The sequence below is a fragment of the Haliotis rufescens genome, unplaced genomic scaffold, assembly GCF_023055435.1.
Source record: "Haliotis rufescens isolate VD_foot unplaced genomic scaffold, xgHalRufe1.0.p SCAF_33, whole genome shotgun sequence".
NCBI lineage: Eukaryota > Metazoa > Mollusca > Gastropoda > Lepetellida > Haliotidae > Haliotis > Haliotis rufescens.
In genome coordinates, this window is record NW_025964035.1 from 4,737,940 (window position 1) to 4,758,405 (window position 20,466).

A 20,466-nucleotide genomic window follows, 5' to 3' on the forward strand; every position below is an offset into this window, starting at 1 on the left:
ATACCAGTGAGTATGTCAGATATACACCAGGTGACACACAGGGCAGATATACAACCTGGTGACACGCAGGGCAGATATACAACCTGGTGGACAAGGGCAATACCAGTGAGTATGTCAGATATACACCAGGTGATACATGCAGGGCAGATATACAACCTGGTGGACAAGGGCGATACCATTGAGTATGTCAGATATACACCAGGTGATACATGCAGGGCAGATAGACAACCTGGTGGACAAGGGCCATACCAGTGAGTATGTCAGATATACACCAGGTGACACACAGGGCAGATAGACAACCTGGTGGACAAGGGCGATACCATTGAGTATGTCAGATATACACCAGGTGATACATGCAGGGCAGATAGACAACCTGGTGGACAAGGGCCATACCAGTGAGTATGTCAGATATACACCAGGTGACACGCAGGGCAGATATACAACCTGGTGGACAAGGGCGATACCAGTGAGTATGTCAGATATACACCAGATGACACACAGGGCAGATAGACAACCTGGTGGACAAGGGCGATCCCAGTGAGTATGTCAGATATACACCAGGTGACACGCAGGGCAGATATACAACCTGTAGGACAAGGGCGATACCAGTGAGTATGTCGGATATACACCAGGTGACAAGTATGTCAGATATACACCAGGTGACACGCAGGGCAGATATACAACCTAGTGGACAAGGGCGATACCAGTGAGTATGTCAGATATACACCAGGTGACACACAGGGCAGATATACAACCTGGTGGACAAGGGCGATACCAGTGAGTATGTCAGATATACACCAGTTGACATGCAGGGCAGATATACAACCTGGTGGACAAGGGCGATACCAGTGATTATGTCAGATATACACCAGGTGACACGCAGGGCAGATATACAACCTGGTGGACAAGGGCGATACCAGTGAGTATGTCAGATATACACCAGGTGATACAAGCAGGGCAGATATACAACCTGGTGGACAAGGGCGATACCAGTGAGTATGTCAGATATACACCAGGTGACACACAGGACAGATATACAACCTGGTGGACAAAGGCGATACCAGTGAGTATGTCAGATATACACCAGGTGATACATGCAGGGCAGATATACAACCTGGTGGACAAGGGCGATACCATTGAGTATGTCAGATATACACCAGGTGACACACAGGGCAGATATACAACCTGGTGGACAAGGGCGATACCAGTGAGTATGTCAGATATACACCAGGTGACACATGCAGGGCAGATATACAACCTGGTGGACAAGGGCGATACCAGTGAGTATGTCAGATATACACCAGGTGACACACAGGGCAGATAGACAACCTGGTGGACAAGGGCGATACCAGTGAGTATGTCAGATATACTCAGGGCAATACTTATACATTCTTGTTAAAATCAAACCTTTTACTCTGATATCTCCACACAAGATCTCACCAGGTGAACCCTGAATTGTTTGGATTGATGCTCATGATATCAATCACTGGGTTGTCTGGTACAGACCCGATTATTTACAGACCACCGTCATACAGCTGGAGTATTGCTGAGTGCAGCTTTAAACAAACAAACAAACAAATATAAAAAAACTTTTGCTTGTATTTCAGGAAATTATTGCGTCAAATACGCAGAAATTACGTGTCATGTTATTGTGAACTTCTCCATTTGCAGCACAAGGGAGAATCAGTGAGCTGGTATCGGAAATCTTTGACATCAACTTTGACTTTGTCGGCTCCATAATGTCAAATATGGCCAAGGTGAGTAATAGTTTGTATGTCATGTTAGTGCTACATTCCCTTTCATCATCTTGGAGGACAATTACCATTGCATGTCATCGAATCCCAAATACATAGAATGTTGCTCATCGGTGCTCATGATGTCCATCAGTGGACTGTCTGGTCCAGACTTGACCACCGTCAAATAGCTGGAATATTAATGAGTGTGGTGTTGCACAACAAAGAAACATCAGACACACATATCTCGCTTGTTCTTTGGATTTAAGGACCCTATAAGATACGGGGTAGAATAGGTCTTCAGCAACCCATGCTTGCCATAACAGACGACCAACGGGATCGGGTGGTCAGGCTCACTGACTTGGTTGATGCATGTCATCGTATCCCAATTGCGTAGATCAATGCTCATGATGTCAATCACTGGATTGTCTGGTCCAGACTCGATTTTTTACAGACGACCGACATGTAGCTGGAATATTGCTGAGTGCGGCGTTCAACAACAAAGAGACATCAGACACACATATGCCTGGTCAAGACTCGATTATTTACAGACCACCAACATATAGCTGGTATATTGCTGACTGCTGTGTTAAACAATAAATAAAGAAAACCATCTGTCGCTGAGAACAGTGGCCAAATTTCTGATATTTGGAGCACCTCCGTGATGTAGTGGAGAGAGTATCTGGAGAGAGGAATGCCTGTGGTTCAATCCCATGCTGCGTCATTATACTCATACCAAAAGATGTTACACTTTAGTACTTGGCACGCTGTCTGGTGCTCGGCATGAAGGGGCTAAACCAAGGACTGGTCAGCTCGGAGTCCGTATACTGTGTCTGAGTGGGGTATTCATTAAACTGCGGCAGGATATCTCCCCGTGGGCATTCTGGGTTAGAAATGGCTCCCAGCAACCTATGCTGGTCGTAAGAGGGGGGTTCAACTTGGTGACCTAGTTAATTGTGTGTCTACGTACCCCAGCTGCGTAGTCATATCGGTGATATCGGTGGATTGTCAGCTTCAGACAAGATTATGTACAGACTGTCATCAGACTGCTGGAATGTTTCCACGCATGCACGCACGCACACACAGAGACACACACACACTAAATCTTTAAATATCCTGTCATTATAAAATTCATATGAAAATGATTGGGAATGCCCAAAGTAAGATATCATGTCATACAAAACCCAAATTTGGAAAGGTGAAATTCCAAGGGGAGATAATTCCTCTTTTGGTTTCAGTTGAACATGACGAATGTGGTGGAGGACATCAACGACAAACACATGGCACCATGGGCCGACGCCTGTCAGCGAGACAACATCGTCAACACACCGCTCAACCCCTTCATTGACCAGGTACAAAACTAGTCTCGTTGTGGTTGGCGGAGCCATCGCTGCATCTCAGCTGTCTATGGCACAGTGGCAAGACGTCATTGACAAGTTGAAATATGAATGATCAATATCAACACAAGGGATCGACTTAACTGTGGCCACAGGGCTTGCTGAAACGTAAAGTAGATGGCCCGTCAAGGCTTGTGAAAATGTCACCCAGCAACCCATGCTTGCCGAAAAGGCGACTATGCTTGTCGTAAAAGGCGACTAACGGGATCAGGTGGTCAGGCTCGCTGACTTGATTGATACATGTCATCGATCCCAATTGCGTGGATCGATGCTCATGATGTCAATCACTGGATTGTCAAGTCCAGACTCGATTATTTTACAGACCGCCGTCATATGGCTGGAATATTTCTGAGTGCGGCGTTAAACAACAAACAAACAAACAAAATGTCACCCCTTCTCTGTGTATGTTTAATTTTTGTTTATTGGACACTGCTGTATGAGAAAATATTTAGGGGGATGGGGTTGTGTGAATGGTTAACTTGAAGAAAAATATATGTCGATCATCTCGGTAGAATGGCTACCGGACGCCATTTTGTAATGTTTATAACAATGTCTTTATTTGCTCATAAAACACAAGGGGGAACGGGTGACCCAGTCGTCTAAGGCACTGCGATTTGCTGTGCAGAGTTACATCCCTTGGGCACGCCAGAAACCTATGATTGTGGGTTCGAATCCCGGTTCGCCCCGATTATGTTTCTAGGTTTGTCAGCACCATACCCATGCTCGTGGGTTTCACCGAAGTGATAAACGTCTGAGACCTGCATCACTTCTGGCTTTCCTCCCACATTAAGCTGACACGCCGTGATATAACTGTAATAGTGTTAAAAGCGGCGTTAAACCCAACTCACTCACTCACTCATAAAACACACTGAAAAGCCAAGATATAACCTCAGAGCACAGGAAGAGGTGTTTTAGCGGGGAGGAGTTCTAAAAGATTTCAGAGCCCCATTAGGTGGCTACACGACCTCAGCTTCGGCCACTTCACAGCCTCCACCATATAGGTGTAGGCCAGCTAGTTTGGAGAAGGGCCAGTAACTTTTAAAAGGAGCAAGCCCTGCTGGCTACATACAAATTTGTTGTTAAATCTACCACTGAACACTCAGCTCCAAATATTCTGCACATTTGCATAAAGTATGCAAAGTACTTCAACATAACTCTATAACTGTTGAGTTGACTGTGTACAAATACACAGCAAGAAATTCAGTCACCCAATAATATAACAGCACTGTAAGTAAGTAGATGATCCACCAAACAGTATCTTGCTGTTTGATTTTTTCTTATGAGAACCAATCAATATTTGGGGCGCTGGGTATCCTAGTGGTTAAAGTATTTGCTTTCCCACATGGGTACAATGTGTGAAGCCCATTTCTGGGTCCCCCGCCGTGATATTTCTGGAATATTGCTAAAAGTGGTAAAACCATACTCACTCACTCACCAAATCAAAACACTTAAGAGACCGGGTGGTCAGGCTCGCTGACTTGGTTGAAGCATGTCATTGTATCCCAATTGCGTGGATCAATGCTCATGATGTCAGTCACTGGATTGTCTGGTCCAGACTCGATTATTTACAGACTACTGTCATATAGCTGGAATATTACTAAGTGCGAACAAACAAAGTTTGGTTGGTATTAGATAAGGAGGTCCTTTTTCTGCAAGACATTCACAGATGTATTTCAGATGGTTCGCAACAAGGCAAGCCGATTACCGGTGATATTCTGCTTGTTCAAAAGTGAAACATAAGTACCGTATTCGACGTAATAAGTGCCCAGGGCGCTCTCAAAATCAGAAATAGGGGGCTCTTATTAGAATATTATTTTGGTGGAAAAAAAACAAAGTTGAAAGATAAATTTTGTGGTTGATGCTGACAGCCTGAAATGTTAACATGCGACAGATATATTTTTCCAGAATTCAATTGCCCATAATTTAGGGTGCATATAAGACAAGAGTGCGTATTATACCCATATACATAAGTCTTGTGTTCATTGATCAATCGGAAGGGGTGCTAATATCGCCATGGGCGCTTATTAGAGCAGGGCGCTTATTACGTCGAATACGGTAATTTGATTGGATAGCTTTTTAAGCATCTTGTCAGTCCAACGCTAGATGCAGGTATATTATGACCGGATGTGGGAGGCCGGAGCTGATGGTGGTGGTGTGTGTGTGTTCCAGGAGCTGCTGTACAACAAGCACCTGTGTCTGGACCCCGCCCGACTGACAGGCATGGGCTTCACCTGGGAGAGGCCGAGTCTGTGTGTCGACACCCTCCGAGAGGTGAGCACCTTCTTACAGGATCCATGATGGATGTACAGATTAGATAGTCCTCTTTCCACCTTTTATGTGCTTTTTTTTAACCCTTTCAGCCCTATTTTTCCACATGAAACAACGTCTAATTTTTTAATTTGACAACTGACCATTTTGAGGCAAACATTCTGGAACCTAACAAATTAAATAAACAGGTCTTACAGCCTATCACCCTATCTTAAGCCATAGACCGCCTCCGTGGTCTAGTGGTAGAGCGTCTGCCCAGAGAGCAGAAGGTCCGTGGTTCGATCCCTGACCGCGTCATACAAAAAGACGTTAAAAGATGGTACTTGTTGTTACCCTGTCTGGCACTCGGCATTAAGGGGCTAAAACAAGGACTGGTCAGCTTGGAGTCGGTATACTGTGTCTGAGTGGGGTATTCATGTTAAACTGCCGCATGGTATCTCAGTGGGCTAGGGGCGGTCGGGTAGCATAGTGGTTAAAGCGTTCGCTCATCGCACCGAAGACCCGGGTTCTATTCCCGACATGGGTACAATGTGTGAAGCCCATTTCTGGTGTCCCCCGCCATGATATTGCTGGAATATTGCTAAAAGCGGTGTAAAACCTCACTCACTCACTCACTCACTCGGTGGGCTAGCACTATAAAACCAGCATCTTGAACACAATGTTAAACTTTTCTTCACATGTATAGGTTGTTGTACGTTTCAGGTCCTGGACGACTACATCAAGATGGGGCTGTTTCCAACATCGTTGCTGTCGGGGGAGGTGTTCTACAGTCAGCCAGTCGGGGACTTGGTGGACGGGGAGGCAGGGGAGGCAGGGGAGGATGGAGAGGGAGGGGAGGCCGATACCGTGTGATGCGCACCACTGCGCGTATGGTACAACCACACGATGTAGATGTTTTAGTATCACGTGGGATGATACATGATTTATACACTTGCTTTTGTATATGTTGGTACGTTGTGTATACATTGATGGTGTGCGCGTGAAATGATGACAGGTTGCCTAGCAACTGAAATATATGTCACAGAACCATGTAAAAGCGCTGTTTACTGATGTTATGCATTCCAAAACAGCTTTTCCCGATATGACTGTGAGTGTCAGTGTTTGTATTTGGCCAAGTGTGTTCAGTTTGAAAGCTTACATTCTTCTATGTATACTACTCAACATTTGCTAAGGGCCACATCTTTGAGTAAAGATGACTATTTTGACCTTTGTCAAATGTTGACTTGTAAGGCTAAAAAAAATTATAATCTTGGTTCTCAGGCATAGCCCACATCAACATAAAGTCTGCTGCATGTTAAGTTTTTATTTCCATTTTAATTTATTTTTTTATAAAAATCTGAATACTTAAAAACAATGCGATCCAATATAGCTTTCAATTACTACCCTTTACATGCGCACTGCTTTACTGCGCAACTTGTGTCATGGTAATGACGGCAATAGGAGTTTGTATACTTGTTAATGTAGGGAGGCCCTTTCCCAGGTTGATGGTACGCAACTGATTATTTGGTAACATGCTAGTTTGAACAAGCAAAAAAAAAAACCACTAGCCACCCGCTCTATTTTTTCAAAAGTCTGTGCCTGAGAACTGATTCTTTAATTTTTTAAACCTAATAGTAATGATATATAGATAGTTATGCTGGCATATACATAAAGGTTATTGCAATAACAGTGGTTCATTTAGTAGTTTAGTATTACCAGTGTGTGACACTCGTGGACAATGAAAATTACAGGTTCACTCCATGTTGGTACTTGACCCCCTGTGCCGTCTGTGGGATCAAGTAAATATAGTTCCAGGGAAAATGTAAAACATGCTTTTATTTTGTAGAATTTACATTTAAATCGGGCACCTTTCAATACATACGTTTCAAATTGAAATGCATTCCTGTGACACATAGGGAGAAAGTAATATCACATAGGGAGAAAGATATCACATGGTGAGAAAGTAATATCACATAGGGAGAAAGTAATATCACATGGTGAGAAAGTAATATCACATAGGGAGAAAGATATCACATGGTGTGAAAGAAGGATATCACTAGAGGAGAAAGAAACATATCACAAGGAGAGAAAGAAACATCACATATGGAGAAGGAAACATATCTCATGAGGAGAAGTAAGATATTACATAGGGGGAAGGAAAGATATCACATGGGGAGAAAGAAAGATATCACATGGGGAGAAAGAAAGATATCACATGGGGAGAAGGAAAGATATCACATCTGGAGAAAGAAACCTATCACACGGGGAGAAAGAAATATATCACAGGGGAAAAAGAAATATATCACATGGGGAGAAATAAAGATATCACAAGGGAGAAAGAAAGATATCACATGGGGAGAAGAAAGGATATCACATGGGGAGAAATATAGATATCACATGGGGAGAAATAAAGATATCACAAGGGAGAGAGAAAGATATCACATGGGGAGAAGGAAGGATATCACATGGGGAGAAATATAGATATCACATGGGGAGAAAGAAAGATATATCATGAGAAGTCAGATATTACCTGGGGAGAAAGAAACATATCACATGGGGAGAAAGTATGTTATCACATGAAAAAACAACCCAGAGTGGATGGAAAACAACACGTAAGACAAGGACTTATTGTTATGAAGGTGGTCTATATGGAGAAACACAGGGAAATATAGGGGAAACTCAGATCACAAGGGGGGAAATATGGTGGGGAGAAAGAACAGTATCATAGGATGTTGGAAAACAGCCTGACACCAGAGGAAATGTTTGTTTTCAATAGCTACAAATGTTTATTTAATGCTTATAATGTATGCATACAACAAAGTTTATTTTAACAGCTTTACTATGTCAATATTCCTCGAGTCTGTATTATATGCAACACGTGACCATACACCATATCAGAACTAAGCATATCAATATTGTGGGCGGTCGGGTAGCCTAGTGGTTAAAGCGTTCGCTCGTCACGCCATAGACCCGGGTTCGATTCCCGACATGGGTACAATGTGTGAAGCCCATTTCTGGTGTCCCCCGCCGTGATATTGCTGGAATATTGCTAAAAGCGGCGTAAAACCATACTCACTCACTCACTCATATCAATATTTAGTACTGAGTATATCAAATTCACTACTTACTTAAACTTGTTTGTTATGACCATTATGTAAATGTTTGTTTATATATTTTGCTTGTTATTTGGACCCATTTTATCTTTTAAGCATTTCGACATATTTGTATACAGTGCTATGTATGTTTCACATGTGTTCAATACAATTATGTGATCGGACAGATATTTTTGACACAAATGGATTGCCTGAATTGATTAGCAATATGTTTATATATGTGACGTCACACCCATTACCAAAATCATCAGACCCGTGAAGATCCGGGGTAGAATAGGTCTTCAGCAACCCATGCTTGCCGTAAAAGGCGAATTTTGTCCTCTCTTCAAATTTAGCTGATTCTGCTCGGTTTCCAAATTCATTCCCATGATTGACCAACAAGCTTTGACAACTTACAAATTTCAAACATGTCACCTAAAAGTGACTTACAGCATTCATGCACTCAGTTTCTAGGTTTTGAGTAGATATTTACATAAAGTCCAAATTTGCTTTTTGACAAAAACTATTCAAAGAAAATTCACTACAGTTACAACTCTTTGATCAACAATTTATTTGTTGATCACCTAAATATTAGTTGACCATGTTGCCTATGGAATGACACACATTTTACGTGCAATTTTTCTGTCATCAAGGTAAATGATAGGGAATTAAAAAGAAGTTCCGTCACTGCCAAGTGTTGGTCAGCTCATGACTTGAAGACAAAGGAGCGTGATATGAATATTATTATTTGCTTTTGTGATGGAATATTGTTCCTAAACATGAAAAGAGTGTCAAATTTGTGTAGCTTATGAATTGTATTGCGACCTCACTATCTACAATGTATTATTACAGCCGTAGTCCATACGCTTCCACTGTTGCCAGTATTACCTGAAGCTGCTGATGCAGTAGAGAATATTCACCTTTACAATCGCACAAATATTCCAATTGTGGTGTACCTTCATGTCAGTGTGTTCGTTCCTAGACGTTTGATGCATCCTTCATGTAGTAGGCCTTGACTTTTGTATCAACATTAATGTAGTTGACCTTTGACCTTGACATTCATGTGGTTGACCTTGACCTCTTCAACATTCACATGGTTGACATGGATCATTGAGCAATCATTCTTGTCGTTGACCTTGACCTCGACCCCTTCAACATTCATGTGGTTGACTTTGATCATTGAGCAATCATTCATGTCTTTGACCTTAACGTATTTTTTCATCACGTATATTATCGACCTTGTTATTAAAATGTCAACCTTGCAACAATTCATACCCAAATGGCTGACAGGCCATACCTCTTCTTTATTGAAATATACATGCCATATCTCTCCTTTATTGAAGTATACAGACCATTTTTCTCCTTTATTGAAGTATACATGCCATATCTCTCCTTTATTGAAGTATACATGCCATATCTCTCCTTTATTGAAGTATAAATGCCATATCTCTCCTTTATTAAAGTATACATGCCATATCTCTCCTTTATTGAAGTATACATGCCATATCTCTCCTTTATTGAAGTATACAGACCATCTTTCCCCTCTATTGAAGTATGTAGACCCTTTTTCCCCTCTATTGAAGTATGCAGGCCATATCTCCCCTTTATTGAAGTATACAGACCATCTTTCCCCTGTATTGAAGTATGCAGACCATCTTTCCCCTGTATTGAAGTATGAACACCACATATTTACTGTTTTGAAGTACATAGACCATACCTTTCCTTTATTGAAGTATACAGACCATTTTTTCCCTCTATTGAAGTATGCAGGCCGTATCTCCCCTGTATTGAAGCATACAGATCACATCTCTCCTTTATTGAAGTATGCAGACCATATCTCTCCTTTATTGAAGTATACAGACCATTTCCCCCCTCTATTGAAGATGCAGATCATTTTCCCCCTCTATTGAAGTATGCAGGCCATATCTCCCCTTTATTGAAGTATGCTTCACTGAAGTGTACACACCATATCATGTTTTAGCCATTTTCACATTTAGTCTTAAAGATGTTGGTCCAGCAATGCTTTAATGACAACAATCTTTATGTGTGTAATGTACTGTACTTATCTATCAAAGGATCAACATCTCCTTGTGGTACCAGAACATATGGTGATAGATCATTTCAGCATGCTGGACCATTGCTATGGAACAATGTGCCACAAGGAATCTGAGAAACAGAAAATCTGACAAACTTGAAATGAACACTCAAAACCTGTCTGTTCAAGAGAGCCTTTGAAAAGATCAATCATGGTCTAAGCACATTTGAGAAGTTGTTAATTGGAAAATGCGCTATACAAATGCTTAATTTAATTAATTAATTTAATTATTGGAGATGTAGCTTGGGCAAATGACAATGTAAACAAACACTAACAGGCTTGTACAATGTATCTAAACCAGAGATATGCCAGAGATATCCCGTCTTCATTCTGAACATAACCCATTGTAAGTGTAGAACAGTTGAATGTTGAGGTCAAACCAAGATATCCTTAATTACTAATGCGGGGGCGGTCGGGTAGCCTTGTGGTTAAAGCGTTTGCTCGTCATGCTGAAGACCCGGGTTCGATTCCCAACATGTGGACAATGTGTGAAATCCATTTCTGGTGTCTCCGGCTGTGATATTGCTGGAATATTGCTTAAAACAGCGTAAAACAATACTCACTCACGCACTCACTATTAACTAATGCAAGAAACAAAACCACATCGAATCAACTAATCAACGACAATTTTCTCACGTGTAGCTGGGTCAACCTGTAAATCAGGCTAGGACTCTGTAACTTTAACACGACTGACAGAAGAACACTTTAGATCTAGTACCATACTTTTTTTTAAATATTTTATTGAGTTTTCATTTTTGTAACAATTTCAAAGTGTAAGCACTTGCTTTTTGTGCTGTGTAGTAGCTACGCCATTGCTTTTACTAATCAAATCAGCTACACAAAATAGACCTGACAATAAGACCAGACCTGTTTTATTTCTTCTTTGGCTGATTTCCTGAGGCAATATTCAAAGATGATGGAGGCCAAATATTATAGAATAATGGTTGATTACAAAAAATGAATTTGAACTTGATAGAAAATTGAAATAACATTTGAAGATGTCTGTTGATTGTTAAGGCATATGGTTTATTGTTTCAGAAAATGTTTAGCATTTAAACAAAGAAGTGTAATTGACCAGGTAGAGAATAGGTCTATGCTTGTAAAAGGCGACTATGCTTCTTGAAAGAGGCAACTAATTGGATCGGGTAGTCAGGCTCACTGACTTGGTTGATACATGTCATTGTATCCCAATTGCGTGTATCGATGCTCATGATGTCAATCACTGGATTGTCTGGTCCAGACTCGATTATTTACAGACCCTTGCTGACTGAACAACAAACAACAAGCTTTAAACAAACAGCATGTGATTGACTATAGGTTTTTTGGAGAGTGGCCTTGTTTTTCAATAATTTGTCCGTAACAATGATGGGGGAAAAAATAAATTAACAAATAAAAAATATACACAAGAAATGAAATTGTATGTGAGACATTGTGGAAGTCCAGAAAAGATGTGTTGTGAAAAGACAAAGTATTCGTATTCGTAATTTAAAAAAAGTATTTTTTTCTGAGGAGAACATTGTGTGGCTGAAAAAACCTGATATTGTTTCTGTGTAATTAGGGCAAGTTGCAAGATTGATTATATACATCAGTAAGTTGAGTAAGGTGATAAACAGAGGGTTTTTCTACAACTTGTGTCCAGTTTCCTGGCCTAAAGGTGAATGTCTTACAGTCAAAGGAAAGTCCTTCATAGTTGCCTTTCTGTTGGGGTGGATGCAGCATTATCAAAACATAAACTCATAAAAGTCAGATCCTTTATTCAGATTTGATGTCTTTCTTCATCAAGATCTGACAGATTCATCAAAGGAGGTCAAGTCTGGTGACTGAGTTGGGTTTAAAGCCGCTTTTAACACTATTCCAGTTATATCACGGCGTGTCAGCTTAATGTGGGAGGAAAGCCCGAAGTGATGCAGGTCTCAGACGTTTACCACTTCAGTGAATTCCACGAGCACGGGTATGGTGTGCCAACAAACCAAGAAACAATCGGGGCGAACCGGTATTTGAACCAATCATAAGTTTCTGGTGTGCCAAAGGGACGCAACTCTGCACAGCAAATCGCGGCACCTCAGACAGCTGGCCCACCGGTGCCCCCTCAAGTCTGGCGAACTGAGCCATCAATAATCTTGAAGGTATTCAGACTTGTCTCGAAAACAGATGTGGGCTGCTTCCATGGTCTAGTGGATAATGCGTCTTGAACCCCAACTGCGTCATGCCGAATGATGTTGAATGATGGTACTTGTTGTTACCTTGGCTGACACTCGGCACTAAGGGGATTGGTCGGCATGGTGATGTTTTCGTGTCTGAGTTGCATATTCAAGTTAAATTGCGGCATGGTATCTCAATGGCTTAGCACTATAAAACTGGAATTTGTCCGGATTAGTACAAGCAGACACATACTGTCCATGAAGCTAGATCTTTATAATAAGCTGAGCTTGTAAGAAGCAACTAACAAGATCAGGTGGTCAGGCCCACTGACTTGGATGATTCATGTCATTGTATCCCAATTGCGTGGATCGATGCTCATGATGTCAGTCACTTGATTGTCTGGTCCAGACTCGATTATTTGCAGGCTGCTGTCACATAGCTGGAATATTTCTGAGTGCAGCATTAAACAACAAAGAATCAAACAAACAAATTGTTAATTGGGTGATATGTATCAAGTCTCAGAAACACATAGGTTCCTTGATCATAGGGGTGGTCGGGTGGCCTAGTGGTTAAAGCGTTCGCTCGTCACGCTGAAGACCCGGGTTCGATTCCCAACATGGGTACAATGTGTGAAGCCCATTTCTGGTGTCCCCCACCGTGATATTGCTGGAATATTGCTAAAGGCAGCGTAAAACCATACTCACTCACTCACTCACTCCTTGGATCATGATGTGACCTTCTTGGGAGCATGTTTCAGATTTTGATAGAGAAACATCAGATAAAAGAATCTAATTTCAGTGATGTTTTATTTTGATTATATTATATATATTATATTTTGTCCATTATGTATGTCCATATTTGTGTATTTCGCTTCATGTAGCAACAAGCTTTCATTGTATATTCCCACACCCTTGTACTTACAATTGTTGAATGTTATGGATGTACAACTTATTAAGGGAAAAAATTCTATATCATATGTTAAAGTGTTTTGACAACTCTCCCCAGGGAGATGAATAGGGATCATGTGGAATTTAAAAGTGGTGTTTTATCATCATCATTATTGTTATTACTATTATTTTCATATTATTATTTTTTTATTATCATTACATAGTTTGTACTTTTGCTGTGCAGAGTTGCATCCCTTGATCATGCCAGGATTCGCTGATCAAGGGTTCAAACGCCCCTACTCGTGGGTTTTACCAATGTGGTAAATGTCCTTCACATTAAGCCGACATTAGGTGGCGTAAAACCAAAATTACATCATCATGATTGTTGGTGACCTTCACCTTAAGCTTACTGGTATGTCTATATTTTGTATGAGGTCAAATATCTTGAAATTTATATGAATTTATGTGATGTAAATGTCTTTGATGACTTGTTTAAAACAATGACCATGACCTTGGGTTGTGTGTACTGGATGGAATAGGAGAATGACCTTCACCTTTACCTGACCTTGAACCTGGTTCATATTGCTGCATTATTGTTGTCCTAGACTTGTTTATGTGTGGGTATATTTGCATAATGACTTTTTCTGTATCACAAATTAATACAGATGCTTAGGTATTTACCATGTGCACTAAAAATACAATCTTCCCGAGACAAGAAAGTCCACTAGCCTTTTTATCAAAGTCTTGTCTAGGCTTTGAGACAGGCTAGTGGACATGTTTGCCTCGGGAAGAGGTAAAAATACTTAATGTGTTCAAACATTTATTTATTGAAAATATTTATACATATAATGCGTTGTTGCTTTTGAATTTTCTCTGCATTTGAACTTAAAAGTCAATACCTAAAATGGCATGTGGCTTAGGGAGCAGGTCAAAGGTTTGATGTGGAATAAGAATTTTTAATTCTTTATGTTTTGAGACATTCCCCCTCACACCCCAAAAACTTAATTGTGAAAATGTTGACATTTTAAGAAAAATATCAATTCATAGCACAGCAAACTGTGGACTAATACCAACACCTCAAGGAATATTTTCAAATATTTTTTATCTGTGGTGGCACGTGGTCCTGTGCACAGCACACAGGTCACAAACCAAGTGATGTGAAGCAATTTTTGTCGCGGTGAGTCCTGGGTTTGGTGACCGTGTTCGGCGGTTTGGCTCCTGAGAGGTTCTAGAGCTTCGGCCCTGCCTCACCCCACGCTGAAGCACATCTGGTGTCTTCTTGGGCAAGTGACTTGTGCCGAAATGTGCCTCTGTTCTCTGGGTACCCGGTAGGATGAGATGGCAATGTGGTTGTTAACCTTTTTGCACCTCACAGGCAGCCTGGGTTGTATACTCCCCAGGGAGCTGAGAATGATGGTTGATTGCACAAGGACCCATTGTCCGGGGTAATAATAGTATAGCGCTTTGAGCATGCCCGAGTGGTGTGGATATTGCGCAGTAGATCTATTATTATTATTATTATTATTATTATTATTGCTATTGCTATTATTTTTATTATTAATTATTTTACCAACAGTTGCCATGCTGTTCATTTACAGAGTAACAAAAATGACGATTACTGCTGTTTGTTTTGAATTGTAAAGGGGCGGTCGGGTAGCCTAGTGGTTAAAGCGTTCGACCCGGGTTCGATTCCCGACATGGGTACAATGTGTGAAGCCCATTTCTGGCATCCCCGCCATGATGTTGCTGGAATATTGCTAAAACGATACTCACTTACTCATTGAATTGTAAATCCTATGATATGTTTATTTTTGTGGATTGAAAACATTTTTAACACCCTAACCCTGAAATCACCACCAATGGTCTTTTTCTCAGATAAAAATATTGAGTTTACGTCATCCCAATTAAGATTTTTATCCGACATCAAGCGTTTGAACTCTACCGATAATATACCATGCTTAGTTCCACCACAGCAGTGTACAGGAGGCTGTTGGGTAGCCCAGTGGTGTAAGTGTTTGCTTGGCACACCAGGATCAAGGTTTTATTCCCACAAGGGTACAATGGCACCTTCTTTGTCACTGCACTGTCATCTTGCTGCCATAATCCCTGTTTCAGGTAAAAAAGTGTAAATCCATATTTCATAATTGAGTGTAGTAATATTCATGGTGATAGTTTAGTTGGTGTCTGTCCATTGAAACTGGTCTTTTTCAGATGCCATTGTAGGGAATTTTCCACATATCAATTAGGGACCAAACATTTTGGTATTCTAGGGTATGAGAACTGGGATTTTATTTTTAAAAATTAAAATATTTGTCTTCAGGTAATAATTTGGGGCAGTCAGGTAGCCTAGTGGTTACAGCGTTCACTCGTCACACCAAAGACCTGAGTTTCAATTCCCCACGTGGGTGCAATGTGTGAAGCCCATTTCTGGTGTCCCCCGTGATATTGCTGGAATATTGCTTAAAGCAGTGTAAAATCCATAATCACTCACTCACTCACCAAAATAACTGTTTGCTTGACATGCTTGGTCCCCCAGCTTGTAGATTTTCATTTCTAAAGATCTGGTGATGTTTATCCCAAAGTTAATAGCCCTGGGATGGTTGGGTAGCTGTGTGGTTCAAGTGTTGGCTCATGTCTCTGAAGACCGGTTCGATTCCCTACATAAGCCCCTCTGATGACCATGGTAGTGTCCCCTGCCATGAATAATATACTCACCGTCAAAAGAAACGCGAACCATAGAAACATGTAGTGAAGTATGTGGGTAAAGAGGAGATGTTTCCAATGTGTACCACCTAATGACAAAACTAACACAATGTGTACCACTTAATGACAAAACTAACACAATGTGTACCACTTAATGACAAAACTAACAACCAGTCAAGTGTTATCAGAGTGGCTTTATTCTTACCATGATAGGGGCGGTTGGGTAGCCTACTGGTTAAACCGTTCGCTCATCACACCGAAGGCCCGGGTTCGGTTCCCGACATGGGTACACTGTGTGAAGCCCATTTCTGGTGTCCCCCGCTGTGATATTGCTGGAATATTGCTAAAAGCGACGTAAAACCAAACTCACTCACTCACTCACTCACTCTTACCATAATATGCTGCACATGATTTCCAAACTTTACACGCTAATCCTGCACAAGACAAATGGTGCTATGACGTTGGTCTATGATGTCACGTGTAATGCATTCATGAGCATCTGTTCACACAACAAACGGGGCGGTCTGGTAGCCTTGTGGTTAAAGCATTCACCCGTCACGCTGAAGACCCGGGTTCGATTCCCGACATGGGTACAATGAGTGAAGCCCATTTCTGGTGTCCCCCGCTGTGATATTGCTGGAATATTGCTAAAAGCGGCGTAAAACCAAACTCACTCACTCACTCACACAACAAACCATTACATACTTCATATATTAATCCACATGCATGGTATTGGCATTTTCTTTTGTCGGTGAGTATAATAAAAGCACCATAAGATCCATGTGGTCTTGTGTCTAGTTAGACAGTCCAACAGCTGACCCTGACCCTGACCCTGACCCCGACTGTAGGTCAATGTGAACACAAGCAAGCTTCAGTATGGTGATGTGGATGTGAAATAAATCACTTTAGATGTAGTTATTGTCCTGTTTTTATTCCCGGAGAGCAAAGGTTGGTGGTTCGATCCCCAGTTGCGTCACACCAAGAGACATTACAATATGGTACTTGTTGTTACCCTGCCTGGCACTCATCATTAGGGGGTAAAACAAGGACTGGTCGGCTCGGAGTCAGTATACCATGTGAGGTATCCATGTTAAACTGCAGCATGATATCTCAGTGGGATAGCAGCATACAACCGGCATTAGTTTCGACTGGTACAAGCATGCACCCTCCCACATACACACACGTGCATGCATGTGGCTATACCCGTGATGATCCGGGGTAGAATAGGTTTTCACGAACCCATGTTTTGCTGTAACAGGCGAGTATGCTTTTCGGAAGAGGCGACTAACGGGTTTGGGTGATCAGGCTCGCTGACTTGGTTGATGCATGTCATCGTGTCCCAATTGCTTGGATCGATGCTCATGATAACAATGAGTGGATTGTCTGGTCCAGACTCGATTATTTATGCAGACCGACGTCATATAGCTGGAATATTGCTGAGTGCGGCGTTAAACGAGGAAGACCTATTCTTACCAGGATCCTCATAGGTCTGTGGGTGACATGCTGTCTAAAGGCCAATCTCATTAAAATCAGATCTTAGTTCTCGCAATCGCTAAACAAAGATCTGAAGACATCCCATTAAGGGTCACGTCAGAACGACCTTTCATCCAACCAATCAGAGCGTCGCTTACCAGACCATGAAAGTGACAGTCGGAATATGATTTCTAATCATGCAACCACGAAATATTTAACACGGGGTATTCCGAACGACAGTTATGGGTTTTATGATTATATCTTTACAATCTAGGCCATCTATAAGCCATTCCAGAATATTCTTCTTATCAGTTTTAATTTTTTTTAATCGAGAATACGTCAAATTATGTTTCGAAGTGTAGTCGCCAGTTTGGAACTAGTGTCGTAAAGCTCAAGAAGGCTGCCTTCTGATTGGCTAATGTCGATTTCTTGTCGGTCATTTCATTGGGCGGTCAAAATTCGCGAAAGGTCGTTCTGACGTGACCTGTAATAGGATGTCCTCAGATCTTTGTTAAGCGGTAGCGAAAACTAAGATCTGATTTTAATGAGATTGTCTAAAGGCCTCCAAACATTGAAGCAGCCCTGTACATGCGTCGGAATTCGGAGAAAGAAGAGGAAAATAACGACCGTGTTTTTCTCTCTCCAAAAACAACCCTATACCAGCTGGGCCCAATTCAAGAAGGCGTTTTAGAGCTAGGGTTGTCGTATGTGTCGGAATAAGGTGAGGTGAGGTGAAATGGGGCTTAACGTCGCGTCCAAGATTATGGCACTTACAGCGACGAGCATGCACGTGTGTGTGTGTGTGTGTGTGTGTGTGTGTGTGTTAATGTTAATGTGTGTCAATGCCGATTTTATAGTGCTAGCCCATGCATTGAGATACCATGCCGCAGTTTAACATGAATACCCCTCAGACACAGTATACTAACTCAAGAGTTGACCAGTCCTTGTTTTAGCCCCAGCGCCAGGCTGGGTAACAATAAGTACCATCTTTCAACGTATTTTGGTATGGCGCTCTACCACTAGACCACGGAGGCGGTCGTGTCGGAATAACAAACAACCGTGTATTTTTTTAAAAACAACCCTTGGCCCTCGGTCTGTATAAATAATCGAGTCTGGACCAGAGAATCCCGTGATTGACATCATGAGCATCGATTTACGCAATTGGGATACGATGACATGCATCAACCAAGTAAGCGAACCTGACCACCCCATCCAGTTAATCTCCTGTAGCGTTTAGCATAGTCGCCTTTTACAGCAAGCATGGGTTGCTGAAGACCTATTCTACCCCGGATCTTCACGGGTCTGACCTCACTGATTTCAGTATGAACGCTTTTGTTTATAAAAAATAAAGAGAAAGAAAGGTCGAGTCAAGTAACAAATTAGTCCATTGAGCCGCATAATACAATTTGTATTCCTAGTTTATTCCTAATTCCAAAGGCTGGAATAATAATAATAATAATAATTTTAAAAAATAATAATAAAACACAGGCTAGGCTAATAATATATATTTATCATCAGAATGTATCGGCAATAAATTGGGTAAAAAACAAATTGAACAAATTCAAATTCAGTCTTTCAATTTTGGTAACCTTTGCGTTACAGTCGTGGTGAAATGTATGGTGGCATTTCCTCATAGAGATGCCCAGCGATTTGAAAGGGAGAGAAAAGTACGTCCCTTTACCTCATAACCACGACAAGAAGTATTATTACAACGTCAAATGTTTCTGCGATGCTACATTGTACATGCCCGCGTTCGCTGGGCCTGCTTGTCTTCAGTGACCGTCTAATACCATTACATGCCCTAACGTAGACCACTTCCTGGAGGTGAACACGTCCCTCGACTCGCGCTAGTCCGGGACCACGTCCCGCTCAGCCTCGTTTCCGTCTGGGGAGGACATCTCCATGGTGGCACGTGATATCTGCCGCCGCCAGGTCAGCAACTACACCGGCCATGACGTCTCCCACGGACATATAACACCTGAATGTTACCGTGACGGGCATGTTTGTTTATTTGCTTGTTTGTTGCTTAAGGCCTTATGGTTTTTTTGTCCGTTCACAGGTGTGTGAACTCCAAATATCAGATCACGTGACTACCCCTTCAGCCAATCAGCATGAAAGAAATAGTGTAAACTTCAAAGTATATGAAATTATTTCTTAATAACCTGAACACCGGCGCGCGCACTTTGGGCAGGGAGACTATACAAATACCCTCGATGTAGACTCCCGACCCGTGAAGATGCGGGTAGAGAATAGATTTTCAGCAATCTGCACTGAGAGTTCACAAATAGATCTTAGATCTACGACTGTCTAAAGTCTATGTTGAAGTATAGGAGTTACGATCAACTCAGCACTAAGTTCGCTTTGTGGAATCGGGCGCATGTCTAACAAGAAACATATTTATCATCAACACATAACATTTACAATAAAATATACTGAAGAACAAAAGTTCCTGTGACATTGAATAAGATTTAATGCAAAGTTATGTTTTTTACCAAATCTGAAACAATTTCGGTTTGCACAGATAAAAGACTCCTGTAAGTGTTCAAATGGTTTAATTTGCCATACTGACTTCAGAAAATGCGTGATTTCATTAAAAAAAACATGAACGTGCCAAAATGTCAATTTACAAATCAATAGCTTGTGTGTCCACCTCTGGTTGCGATGCAAGCAACACATCTCCGTCTCATGGAATGGACC

The 20,466-nt window shown here is 41.5% G+C and overlaps 1 protein-coding gene across 2 annotated transcripts in view; it reads left to right on the forward strand.

Moving 5' to 3' along the window:
• The window catches only part of LOC124150317 (dTDP-glucose 4,6-dehydratase-like), a 35,431-nt gene extending 27,629 nt beyond the window's left edge, over positions 1 to 7,802 (forward strand). For both annotated transcript variants that reach the window (XM_046522296.2, XM_048380878.1), the window contains 4 exons: positions 1,672 to 1,757; positions 2,972 to 3,085; positions 5,300 to 5,401; positions 6,101 to 7,802. In XM_046522296.2, the coding sequence (XP_046378252.2) occupies positions 1,672 to 1,757; positions 2,972 to 3,085; positions 5,300 to 5,401; positions 6,101 to 6,250 (452 nt within the window). In that variant the 3' untranslated portion in view covers positions 6,251 to 7,802. The remainder of the gene's footprint in view (positions 1 to 1,671; positions 1,758 to 2,971; positions 3,086 to 5,299; positions 5,402 to 6,100) is intronic.
• The last annotated feature ends 12,664 nt before the right edge of the window (positions 7,803 to 20,466 follow it).